This window comes from Oncorhynchus tshawytscha, linkage group LG11 (assembly GCF_018296145.1).
Source record: "Oncorhynchus tshawytscha isolate Ot180627B linkage group LG11, Otsh_v2.0, whole genome shotgun sequence".
Classification (NCBI taxonomy): domain Eukaryota; kingdom Metazoa; phylum Chordata; class Actinopteri; order Salmoniformes; family Salmonidae; genus Oncorhynchus; species Oncorhynchus tshawytscha.
In genome coordinates, this window is record NC_056439.1 from 16,277,516 (window position 1) to 16,290,662 (window position 13,147).

Consider the following 13,147-nt stretch of genomic DNA (forward strand, 5'->3'; position numbering starts at 1 on the left):
TAACGTATCTGTCAAAAATGTGACTTGTCCATAGCGTAATATATATGTGGATTTTTTGTCTCTTGTTTTATGTAGAATGTTTTTATGTTGCTTTTTTGTTTGTTATGTGTGATATATTTAAGCAATAAGGTCTGAGGGGTTGTGTTATATGGCCAATATACCATGGGTATTGCTATTATAAACTGGTTGTCAATGTAATTAGAGCAGTAAAAATAAATGTTTTGTCATACCCATGGTATACGATCTGCTATACCACGGCTGTCAGCCAATCAGCATTCAGAGCTCGAACCACCCGGTTTATACATTGGTTTGTACAATATTCTTGTAATGCAAAAAAATAAAAAGTAGAGGGTTGCCACTAGCTACCACAGCCACAAAGTCAAAATATCGTGAACAATTATTTTTTTAAATTTTAGGTTAGGGTTAGACATAATGTTAGCAGTGTGGTTAAGGTTAGGATCAAATCTGATTTTAAGAAGAGAAATTGTATAAATAGGCTGGGTTTAGCCATAATTCTGGCTTTGTGACTGTGGTAACTAGCAACGATCGACGAAGAGTTGACCTAAACATGGCGCCCTTGCTGGATTATAAAATCGGCGATGCTATGTTGTCTTCTTTACCTTTGCGATCAAAATCGATTATCCTAACATGTTCACTAATTTTGGTTATTTACTTGACGTCGCAGCCAGCTTTGGCCAAACCGAGTAGCCTCAAAGAGATCACTGACGGAAACTGGGAAGACATCTTGGCAGGGGAATGGATGATTGAATTGTAAGTACAGCTAGCAAGCATGCTAATCTAACTGCTTAGCTAGTCATATAGCTACGTTGTTCGGCAATAGTCGTTTTTTTGTCGTTTTGAATCGGCACGTGTGGATTTTCAGACCACACCTAATCACCTAGTTCTGATCTTGATAAACTAGCGTAGCCTTGGCTTTAGATATGCAACAATGTAGCTAGGCTTGCAGCTAGGAATCTAAATGAAATGCTTTCAAGTAACACATGAAAATCAGGTCCAATGAGGTGGAAAGCTAGCGTTTGGCTGCTGGATACTGAGTATTGTTGTTAGGCGTCTACATATAATTAGCAGTGTTTCCACTACGATTTCTTTAAGCAGAGGTGGCAAACTTAGTGGGGGTGGGGGGCACCATATATTTAAAAAAATGTAGACACCCTCTTGGCCACTGAGACAATTGCTGTTTTCAAGCTAATTTCCTGTAATTTTGTCATAGGGCAGAGAGAAATGTGCAGTTTTAAAGCCATTTTCTTGCATTTCTTACACACAGGTGCTTACACACAGGTGTTTGGAGCCCGTTAATTAGCACAGGTGGCCGCCTCTGTCTTTCGTAAACAAGCACTGTAACATGGAGATGTGTCCATGTTGGAACCCTATAAATGTGTGTATGAAGTAATTATTTCTCGCTAATATGAAAGATGCGTTTCGTATGTTTCCAAAACCGTACCGCAAGCGATGCATTTTAACGTTCATAACGAGCGTTTGGGCTCTTAACAAAACTCCCCAGCCAGAAGATACTATCCTCCATGGGAGCTAAAAATGGTTAGCGTCAATGAATGGGGTAGGTTGTGTTGACCTAGCTAAGGTATGCTTCAGTGTCCATATGAAGAACTCTGATTTTAAAATCTTTTTACAATCATAGATATGACTAATGTTGATCATTCATAACATGTTGACAACTGCTACCATTGAATCATGTGTAGTTGTGTCAGCTTATTTTGTTTGAAAACTGTCTAGCTAATGTTATTGTCATGCCAATCTTTGGCCTCAATTCACTCTTCCCCGGCAGCTTTGCCCCCTGGTGTCCGGCGTGCCAGCAGCTCCAGCCCATGTGGAATGAGTTTGCCGACTGGGGGGAGGACATGGGTGTCAACATAGCGAAAGTGGATGTTACTGAACAGCCTGGTATGTAAACTCTCCTTCCCTGGCTGACTGCCTGCCCAACCGTCTGCTTGTCAATTACTTCCCTTTTCAGGTTTCACAGAGCTCCGTGATTAAGTTTCCCCTAGGTACAGATATGCGATCAGCTCTCCATCCCCCAATCCTAACCTTAACTACTAGTAGGGAAAATGCTAAACTGACCCAAGATTACTGTCTATGGGTAACTGCACCCTACTCCTTTCACAGATAAATTAGGCGGGGAGGGGTCAGAGAGCTTTGTATTAAGGCCCTGGCTGTTTCCCACAACACCCACTATGTTCTGTAGTGTAGACAATGCATGTCATTCTATCTAGCTATAGTCTATTATTACCAGGTTTTTGTAGTCCTGTAATATTAGTCAAGAACAAGATGTTGGTGTCATTCAGAGAAAGTCATATTATATATATTAAGTCCTATTCACTAACATTCTGCTCTCCTTCCCCCACCCGCACCTTAGGTTTGAGTGGACGATTCATTATCACTTCACTTCCGACCATCTACCAGTAAGTATTCTCTCCATTACGTGAAGTTGCTGTATGTCTCATATCCTGTTCTTCTCACAGATGCATGCCAACTAACCACTATGTAGACTGCACTCACCAGTAAATGTGATCATTTCAGTTTATAACCCTCACTGGAATGTGAGAGGCTGTTAGATAGCTTCAGACTTTGTCTGGGAAGACAACATGTTAGTGTGTCTTTCTCATGTCTCTTTTTTTTGCTACTGTTGTGATCCTACACACAGTTTAGACACTAGCTTCCTATGTTGCTATGAAAAAGTAAATGATTTTCAATTGCACCCTATAGCTTAGTGGTGCAATAGGCAAATAATCTACATCTGTCCTTATTGTGGTTAATGCCACTATTGGCTTGTTAACCTGTTTTCAATTGTGTGCTAGATTTCTGTGATAACTGTGTGTGTGAATCAGCTGTAAGGATGGTGTGTTCAGGAGGTACCAGGGGGCTCGCACCAAAGATGAATTCCTAAGCTTTATTGATGAGAAGAAGTGGCAGGGCATTGAACCGGTTTCTTCCTGGTTTGGACCATCTTCCTTCATGTGAGTGGATGGTTTGATCGTCAGTCTCTTCTCCATACTGGGTCGTTCTGTGTGAAACTTAAACAAAATCCTTTTTGGATCTTTCTGTAATGAAAAGGTCAACTCGAGATGGGGATGGGCATGAGTAATTGAGAACTCGAGTACTCCTACTGACGTCAACTCAATCTTTAAGCAGAGATTTTTTTTAAATTTAAAAAATGTTTTAAAAAATCTATTTGGTTGAAAGTTTGTCTTGGAGACTAAGTTAATTTGCTTTGATTCTAGTGTTCCATTTGTACATATGCATTTGAGGGACCAAAAAGTATATAAGCCAAGCATCAGAGTTATGTTCCCTAAATTCCCTTTCCCTCCATGTCTCACGCCCTCCCTCTACTTCTGCGCCTACAGAGGTAAAAGCCTAGTTATAAAAACGTATCTAACTGACGAGATACACAAGCTACATTCCTTGCCAAATTATAGTTTTATCACAAATTCAAAATGTACTGGTTGGCTGAAGTAGTGATTTGTGTTCCAACAATGAGCTGCAGTTTTGGAATAATTGCGTCATTTTCAGCTTAGGCTATTTTCCGGTTGTCACTAGTTACCACAGCCACAAAGTAAAAATTGGCTCTAACGTGTAAAATCATTTTTGGTCTTAATATAAGGTTAGTCATAAAGAAAATTCCACACAGCAGGCATAATAAACTCAATTGAAAAGCCTTTGACATTTATAAAATGCTTGTAATTATACTTCTGTATTCCATAGTAACATCTGACAAAAATATCTAAAGACACTGAAGCAATTTGTGGAAATTAATATTTGTCATTCTCAACTTTTGACCATGACTGTATATATGAGGCAATTAGGATTTGTTATCTGTAGTGGTTATTATAAATTGCGCATTGTTGCTCACTGTTGGCATATAGATAAATTAGAAATGTATTTTCCAGTGCCGGCCTTAAAAATAAAAATAAAAATAAAAAATATTCAAATAGTCGAGTACCCCAAAAAAACGGTGGCAAAACAGGCCAAGCAGACCAGGCCGGGGTTTGAGAAGCAAACTTTTTTTCCCCCCATGGTAGTTAATTGTCTCAATCGTTTTAAAGGCACAACCTAGATTCAAGCCACAGTCTTAAATATTTGAACGTTAATTACTCCAAACTCGTGAAAGTGCCAAACTGACACGTTAACATTTTCATCAAAAACTACTTTTATATCAAATGAGTGCCTTTTGGTTAGACAGCCTGTGCAGTTTGGCGCGAGATGACCGTTAGACCCGATGACGTGTTTCTGAGCGTAGCTATCCGTCGCCATGACATCACCTACATGTGTGATTGGGGATTTCTATTGGAGAAGCAGTTTCTGCCTATCTTAGTGTACTGTTTTTTTTTTTCTTCGTTTTTTTTCGGTCTTGTGCTCTTGGCGGTAGTGCAACTGATTCCTACTAGGTGCGAAGGGCTTTGGAAAAGTGTTCCCCTTTGAACCATTTTAATTTGTTCACCTACACAGCGACCGGACCACGAGAGCTGTGGCTAAATCAAGTGCACTGACAAAGAATACAGCAAAGAGCTGCTGTTTTTATTACGTTAATGGTGCATAGGCTTACATTTTTTTTTCTAAGCCATGTTTAAAAAATATAAAAATTAATTGCTTTTTGACTGCGAAAGTGATCTTGACTCAGAGGTTGGTGGCTGCTTTTAGAGGATGGATGTTTCATACATATTTATAGTTTCGGTCTAAAAGGTTTGTTGAGATATTTAAGGCTATAACATGAGTGACCTGTACCCAGTATGTGATATAGGGGTAGATGACTCTACATGGAAATGTATGGTAGCTATCTCATGAAGACAGCATCTTATTTTTACTCATTCTTAACCACAATTGTTCTTCTCGTCAGTGACACACACTACACTTCAGAACCACAGGAAATATCAAATACTACACTCCAACCTCTCCTGGTAGTTACTTGCCACTTAGTTTTAGGTTTAGACATGCAACCAACAGACCCAAATGGCACCCTACTCCCTATATAGTGCACTACATTTGACCATAGCCCTGGTCAAAAGTAGAGCACTATATAGGAAAGGGGGTGCCATTTGGGATGCAAACCATGCTTATTTCTCCCTCTGTCAGCCACTGACACTTTAACCTGGTTACAGTCTTTTGTTTTTAGCTGTTGATTATTAGATTCTCATTTTAAAAAGTTTAAAAGGCATTTTATTCCTTTTCTTCCTCTGCAGGATGAACACAATGTCAGCTCTCTTCAAGTTGTCAATGTTCATTAGGGTGAGTCCTGCTGTTGCCTTCTCCCTGCGTGCTGTTAGAACCCATTTGTACCACACTTTGGAACAAGGCCTTTAGGGTTCTAGTCCGAAAGTATTCATAACCCTTGACTTGTTCCACATTTCGATGTGTTACAGCCTGAATTTAAAAATGTATTCTCACCAATCTACACATACTGCCCCATAATGACAAAGTGAAAACATGTATTTAGAAATGTTAACCAATGTATTGAAAATGAAATATAGAAATATCTCATTTACATGTTAGAATAACCTTTGGCAGTGATTACTGCTCTGAGTGTTTCTAGTTAAATCTCTTAAGAGCTTTGCACGCCTGGATTGTACAATATTTGTCAATTTGGTTGTTGATCATTGCTAGACAACCCTTTTCATGTCGTGCCATAGATTTTCAAGCAGATTTAATTCAGAACTGTAACTCGGCCACTTAAGAACATTCTCGGTCATATTGGTAAGCAAACTTTAGTGTAGATTTGGCCTTGTGTTTTAGGTTATATTGTCCTGTTGAAAGGTGAGTTCATCACCCAGTGTCTGGTGGAAAACGGACTGAACCAGGCTATCCTCTTGGATTTTGCCTGTACCTAGATCCATTCTGTTTATTTTTTTTATCCTGTAAAAACTCTCCAGTCCTTAACATTACAAGCATACTCATAACATGATGCAGCCACCACTATGCTTAAATATGGAGAGTGGTACTCCATAATATGTTGTGTTAGATTTGCCCCAAACATAACACTTAGTATTCATGACAATTTCAACTGCCACTTTTTTTTTTCTCCCAGTATTATTTTTAGGGCCTTGTTGCAAACCGGATGCATATTTTGGAATATTTGTATTCTGGGCAGGTTTCATTTTCACTCTGTTAATTAGGTTAGTATTTTGGAGTAGCTACAATGTTGTTGATCTATCCTCAGTTTTCTCCTATCACATCCATTAAACTCTGTTTTTAAAGTCACCACATTGGCCCCATCGTGAAATCCCTGAGCAGTTTCCTTCATCTCTGGCAACTGAGTTAAGGACGCCTGTATCTTTGTAGTGACGGGGTGTATTCATACTCCATCCAAAGTGTAATTAAAAACTTCACCATGCTCAAAGAAATATTCAGTGTCTGCTATAAAAAAAAGAATACAATTCTACCAATAGGTGTCCTTTGCGTGGCATTGGAAAACCTCCCTGGTCTTTGTGGTTGAATCTGTGTTTGAAATTCACTGCTCAACTGAGGGACCTTACATATAATATATTTTGTGTGGGGTACAGAGACGAGGTAGTCATTCAAAAATCATGTTAATCACTAATGCACACAGTGATTCCATGCAACTTATGTGACTTGTTAAGCACCTTTTTTACTCCTGAACTTATTTAGGCTTGTCATAACAAAGGGGTTGAATACTTATTGACGAAAGACATTTCAGCTTTTCATTTCTATTTCATTTATACATATTTCTAAAAACATAATTCCACTTTGACATTAGTGGGTGTTGTGAATTTAATCCATTTGAATTGAGTTTGACACTTGAGCTATAGGCTGTATTTGTTCTCCCGGCTTGTCTAAAATGCAGTATTTTCAATTTCCACAGCCTGCGAGTTCTCTCTCCATCACCCTCATGTATAGGCTCTAGAAAATTCCACTCACATTATGGGGTATTGAGTAGGACAGTGACAAAAAATCTAAATTGAATCCATTTGACATATTGGCTATAACAACTAAATGTAGAAAAAGTTGAGGGGTGTGAATACTTTCTGAAGGCACACGTATAGGGAATAGCTGCCATTTGGGACAAATTTTCACATGAGTTGTGAACAATTTTAGGAGAATGTTCTTCTTAAACATGGTCCGGGTGGTTTGACTTGCATTTGACTTTAACTTAAATTTTTATTGCGTTCCTGTTGTCCTTTCCCCTCCAGCGTTGCCATAACTACCTGACAGAGCAGTTGGGTATTCCAGTGTGGGGCTCGTACATCATCTTTGGACTGGCCACTCTCTTCTCTGGCCTAGCCCTGGGACTGGTTCGTTAAAGTCATACCCCTTGATATGTGATCCCTATGTATTCTGTCTTTGTTTGATGGATTTTACTTGCACTTTGATTTGAATGTACTTATAATGTAAGGTGTCCTGAAAGGCATCTGACAAAGTATTATTTAGTAGTATGTGCATACCCTTTATAGTGGGCCACCTATACAAAATGTGAGCAATGTAGGAAAAATGTATGACTTTGGATCTTATTGGAGGCAACGAGCGCAAGAGATCAATATCTTACAGTAACATCAAGTCTGCTCTCCTCGATAACCTCACCAGCCTCCCTTGTGCATTCTCTTCCCAGATACTGGTGTTCATAGCTGATTTTGTCTTCCCATCACGACGATTTAACTCCCCAAACTACTACCAGAGTGAGTATGAGATGACAGCGAATCCATGTTCATGCAAATGCAACTTTGCGAAGTATGTAGCACTGTTTATGTGCCGACATTAAGCAAGAACTCTTAGAGAAGTTATAGAGGAAGAATACATGAAATCATTTATCATAAACATTTCTTTCCGAGAACAGACATTTTGTCTTTTTTTGTATTCTTCCTAAGTTGTGACCCAGCTTCAAAATCATGCGTGCATACATGTTTTAATTTAGGAGCAATGGCATGGAGTATAATAATGTAACATATTTGTTATTGTCATGTTCTGTTATTCACATTGCTTTTGTCACTTTCCTGTTCCAGAGAAACAGACGATGGAACAAGCCAGGCTTATTCAGCAGCTGGAGGAAGAGCAGGAGGCCGATGGAGAGGAGGATGATGAGGAGGACGATGAAGATGGAGAACAGGAGGAGGTCTGGAGGAGAGTGTCTCCAGTGGGCCGTCCCGAGGCCAGAGGGCCAGGTTACCCAGAGGAGGTCTTGCGAAAGAGGGTGGTTGGCAACCGTGAGGAGGAGGAGGACTCCTAGAGGGCTGGAGGGGAACTGCAGATGCCGCCTAACACCCGTGGGAGACGCGGCGGGGCTGGGGAAGCAGCCCGGTTCGGGGCCCGAGCTCATATTTATAAAGCGCCTCAGAATAGGAGTATTGATCTAGGATCAGTTTTGCCTTCTAGATCATAATAAATAAGATTACATGAGCAGGGGTAACTGATCCTAGGTCACCACTCCTACTCTTTCATGCTTTATGAATATTAGACCTGGCAGCAGTAGAGTTTACAGCAGACCGCTTACAGAGAGCCCTAGCGACGCCCCGGCGACGTCGTACTTCCTGTATTCTCCCTCTGCTTCACCGGGAGTGCTCTGCTTTCACCACCAGCACTCCTGGACTGGAGGTGCTACCGCTACTGTACACTCCCAAGACTAGGGTCGTGTTCATTATCTATCTTTTGAAGAGAACAGACTGGAACAGGCAGGGTTTATCCAAATTTGTCCAATCTAAAATGCTAATTTTCCATTGCGTGCCCTAATGAACCAATTAAATTGGGTGTGGTTTAGGTATGGAGTGCAGTAGAAATGGCACATTTTTTTGCCACTTTTATGCTATGCATTTCTTCAGTGTTTATTGAATCTCTGTGTGTTAATCCATGTTTTAACAAATTATATACAGCTTGTGTTTTGTGCATTTCATTGTATGATATATTCCATATAATCTAACATGTACTTGTTTTTTTTCTCCTTTTCACTGTTTTTGTATCTCAGAAATCCCATAATTTATTTTCATCCAAGTCTTCCTTGACAGAACGTGCATCCACCCACCGTGCTACTCCATAATGGTTTAGAATGGTTAAATATTGTGCAGAAGTACATCTGGAACCTCTTTTCCACCTTCATAATGAGTGCAGTTGGCAAGCTTTTATACAGGAACTTATGATCAAATCTCTTCGGGGCAGGGACTCTCTGTTTCCATTTGGACTTTAATCAGCAATGGCACAAAGATGTTGACTTGAGTTACGATGCTCTGCTCTGGCTCTACAAGACTGGATGGTTTAATCTCTGCTGCCTGCCTGGTTTTTATTAAATTTCACACCAATGTATGAAGGCTTGTGGTGCTAAACCTCCCTGGTGAATGTTGTTCAGTATGGATTATTAAAGAGCAACTGAACGTAATAAGGAATTTATCCTTTTTAAAAAACGGCTGGTGTTGCATCGGTATGAGTCAAACATTTTATTCTAGTGTCAAAATTGACTATGAAGTGGAAATGGGATCATTTCGCTCCTGAAGTCAGTCTCGTCCATAACAGGTTTATGAGATGATTAGGAAAAAATGGTGTCATGGAATGAAGTTTTTATTTTATTTATTTTTTTATCCTGCCCCCAAGTAATCATCAATTTGGAGCACAATGCCATGGTCAATTTGGTTTGACATTCAATATGTTTATGGGGCTAGTTAGAATTACTCAAGGTACATGGGACAGTTATTTTAAAATATCAATACTGCCAGATTTCAATGACTTAATGTCAATTTTTGAAATTCTAGAAATTAATATATATATAGAAAGCATTTGAGGCAACTAAAAGGTGTGCAATATGAAAATTATGTACCATTTACATGTCAAATTTTTCGTCCAGGTTTAGCCGGAGTAGGCCGTCATTGTAAATAAGAATTTGTTCTTAACTGACTTGTCTAGTTAAATAAAAGGGTACATTTAAAAAAACTGAAAAGGAAAAATAGCACCAACAATAGGATATACGAAGTCAAACCAATTTTGGGCTGGCTGAAGCTTGCTAGCTAGTTTGCTAGCTAGTCTAGGCTACTTCCAGATACAAGATCTGGATTGATGGTTTCAAGTTATCTAGAAGGTTGAGTAACTGTGGACTGTTTTGTCAGAGTGAAAGTACAAACACTTCCCTCATTCGAACACACACAAGAGACACCCACATCAAAACATGCCTCCATAACCCAGATGTTGTTCTCAGTTGCATTTACTGAATGATGAGAATTGAAACCGAGGCTAAATCAGGAAGTTCAGCTCCACTTTAATACTGAGTTCATAACCAACTAGAAAAGTGGTAATTAGCAGTTGGGAAGTCATAAATACCAGTTGGATGCGTGTTGTGAACTTGTTGAGAAACGCTGATTGGCTAATGGCCAACAAGCGGTATCAACCATAAACAAAAAGTACAGCTGTCATGCTTGTGAACAAGTTGTAATGTTCAAAAAACAGATTTATTTACATAAATAATGTTTTATTGTGTTTAAGTGCTGAAATTGTATGTTATCGAGGTCATATTCTTAGTAGGTGACGTCAGAGGTCAGCATGTGGGAGAAGTCGGAGCTCAGGGATGATAGACAAGTTTCCCACTAGTAATTAGCAGTTGGAGAGGTGTTCAAGCGGATCTCTCCTAACAGGGCCATACTGGGGCTCGTTCACAACACCAACCTGTTACAAAGATATTGTGCTGTAAAATGTAAATAACCTTGTTTTGTCAATCTCCACTGTAAAGCTAATATCCACCCCTTTGTAAAGCTGGCAGTGGACTGTATTTTGGATTTGTAGCTTATGTTGTGTTCACCTGTGTGTGATGTTCTTCCATATTAATCAGAACCGTTTATGATTATTGATTGGTAATGGGCTGTCATGTCAGTCAGCCGTCAGACACAATGCATGCCCGTCGTTACAGCTACAATTATTAAGGGAGTTCTTTAATAGCCTGGTCCCAGATCTGTTTGTGCTGCCTTGCCAACTCCTATGGTCACTCTGGCTCTTCTATTTTGGACAAACTATGGGTGTTTCTAAATACTACTGCGCTCCTCACTCCCGTGCTCCTAGTGCAGTCTTTGAGGGCATTCTCTTGAGTGTGACATTTATTAGGACGAGAGTGTGGAAACGCATACATTTTACATTTGAGAAGCGCTGCACACTCCCATGCTACTGCATTACCTTTTGACCGTTTACAGTAAATTGTGTCACCAACATGTCGGCTGCTCATCTACAGTATGCTGGACTTTCCTGGATCACAACTACCCTTGATAACATGTAATATGTCAAAACATTTGTAGATCTGAACATCAGATTTAGTTTAATATTGCATTATTGTCAGTAAAGCAATTGAGACTTTTTAATCTGTTTTGTGTTTTGTATTATTTAGACATTTGGAAGTAAAGACCAACAAAATCCAACTTATCACATGGCATGTGCATGGGCTCCATGAGGAGGAGGGAAGAAGAAAAAAGCATATGGTTCTCAAACACTTAAAGAGATTGTCAGAAGTTTTATTGCAAGAGTTACATTTAATTTAAAGAGCTGGGTTGGAGAGGCCGATGCTGCCGCCTACTGTCGTAACAGCAGCGGTGTAGTGCAGGTATAGGGTGCCCCCTGGCAGAAAAGACGGAACTAGACAGCATTGCGCATGGTGATCCTAGCCACCTTGCTTCTACATCTGCATTGCTTGCTGTTTGGCGCTTTAGACTGTGTTTCTGTATAGCACTTTGTGACATCGGCGGATGTGAAAAAGGGCTTTATAAATACATTCGATTGAATCATTTGTGCCAGGTGTGATATCCCTCCTAAACAGCTCGGGCTAATGGTCCTATCGACCCAGTAAGACCAGCAGGCTAGTCTCTTTTTATTGGTATGTAACTGTTATGAATGTTGTATTGTCAATTTGTTTTCTACTGTATTTAAACGCCATTTTAAACGTGTACATGATACTGCAACAAAATGTCCCCATGGGGACAGTCAGTAAGTAAGATATGTAGTCATCCTGATGAATAAGAATACAGAATTGTCCCTTATATCTCAGCACATGGACCAAGAAGGCTGTTTTCTAATGTTGAATTGTACCTTACATGGATTTCATTGTATATTCATCCCACCAAGGGCAAAATTTGGTGTTTTTTAGATTGCTATAATAGATTATTTTAGCAGGTGACCTAAATTATACACTGATCAAAAATATAAATGCAACAATTCAAAGATTTTACAGAGTTACAGTTCATTAAGGAAGTGAGCCAATTGAAATAAATTAATTAGGCACTAATCTATGGGTTTTCAAATGACTGGGAATACACCATCAAAGTATGTGAACACCTGCTCATTGAACATCTCATTCCAAAATTGGCATTAATATGGAATCGGTCCCCCCTTTGCTGCTATAACAGTCTCCACTCTTCTGGGAATACTTTCCGCTAGATGTTGGGACATTGCTGAGGGGACTTGCTTACATTTAGCCACAAGAGCATTGGTGAGGTCAGCACTGATGTTGGGCGATTACGCCTAGCTCGCAGTCGGTGTTCCAATTCATCCCAAAGGTGTTCGATGGGGTTGAGGTCAGGGCTCTGTGAAGGCCTGTCAAGTTCTTCCACACTGATCTTGATAAATTGTTTCTGTTTGGCCCTCACTTTGTGCACGGGGGCATTGTCATGCTGAAACAGGAAAAGGCCTTCCCCAAACTGTTGCCACAAAGTTGGAAGCACAGAATCTCGTCTAGAACGTCATTGTATGCTCTAGCGTTGAGATTTCCCTTTACTGGAACTAAGGGGCCTTGCCCGAACCATGAAAACGGCACCAGACCATTAGTACTCCTCCACCAAACTCTACAGTTGGCGCTATGCATTCGGATAGGTGTTCGCCTGGCATCTGCCAAACCCAGCTGTTGCTTGGCATTGCGCATGGTGATTTAAGGCTTGTGTGCTGCTGCTCGGCCATGGAAACCGATTTCATGAAGCTCCCAAGGAACAGTTCTTGTGCTAAAGTTGCTTCCAGAGAGTTTGGAACTCGGTGGTGAGTATTACAACCGAGGACATATGTTTTTTTACGCGCTTCAGCACTCAGTGGTCCCGTTCTGTGTGCTTGTGTGGCCTAACACTTCATGGCTGAGCCGTTGTTGCTCCTAGACGTTTCCACTTCACAATCACAGCACCTACAGTTGACCGGAGCAGCTTTAGCAGGGCAGAAATTTGAC

The 13,147-nt window shown here is 40.2% G+C and overlaps 1 protein-coding gene across 2 annotated transcripts; it reads left to right on the forward strand.

The window, feature by feature from the left end:
* Nucleotides 1-495: 495 nt before the first annotated feature.
* Nucleotides 496-11,303, forward strand: LOC112261492 (thioredoxin-related transmembrane protein 1). Of its 2 annotated transcripts, none has more exons than XM_024436868.2 (8): nt 496-771; nt 1,805-1,920; nt 2,393-2,438; nt 2,886-2,993; nt 5,214-5,259; nt 7,179-7,280; nt 7,595-7,661; nt 7,986-11,303. In XM_024436868.2, the coding sequence occupies exons 1-8, from the start codon at nt 569-571 to the stop codon at nt 8,207-8,209; spliced, it is 912 nt and encodes a 303-aa protein (XP_024292636.1). In that variant the 5' UTR covers nt 496-568; the 3' UTR covers nt 8,210-11,303. The 2 variants fall into 2 exon arrangements, with proteins under 2 accessions (XP_024292636.1, XP_024292635.1); XM_024436867.2 differs by having other exon boundaries at nt 503-771; nt 2,865-2,993.
* Nucleotides 11,304-13,147: the final 1,844 nt, after the last annotated feature.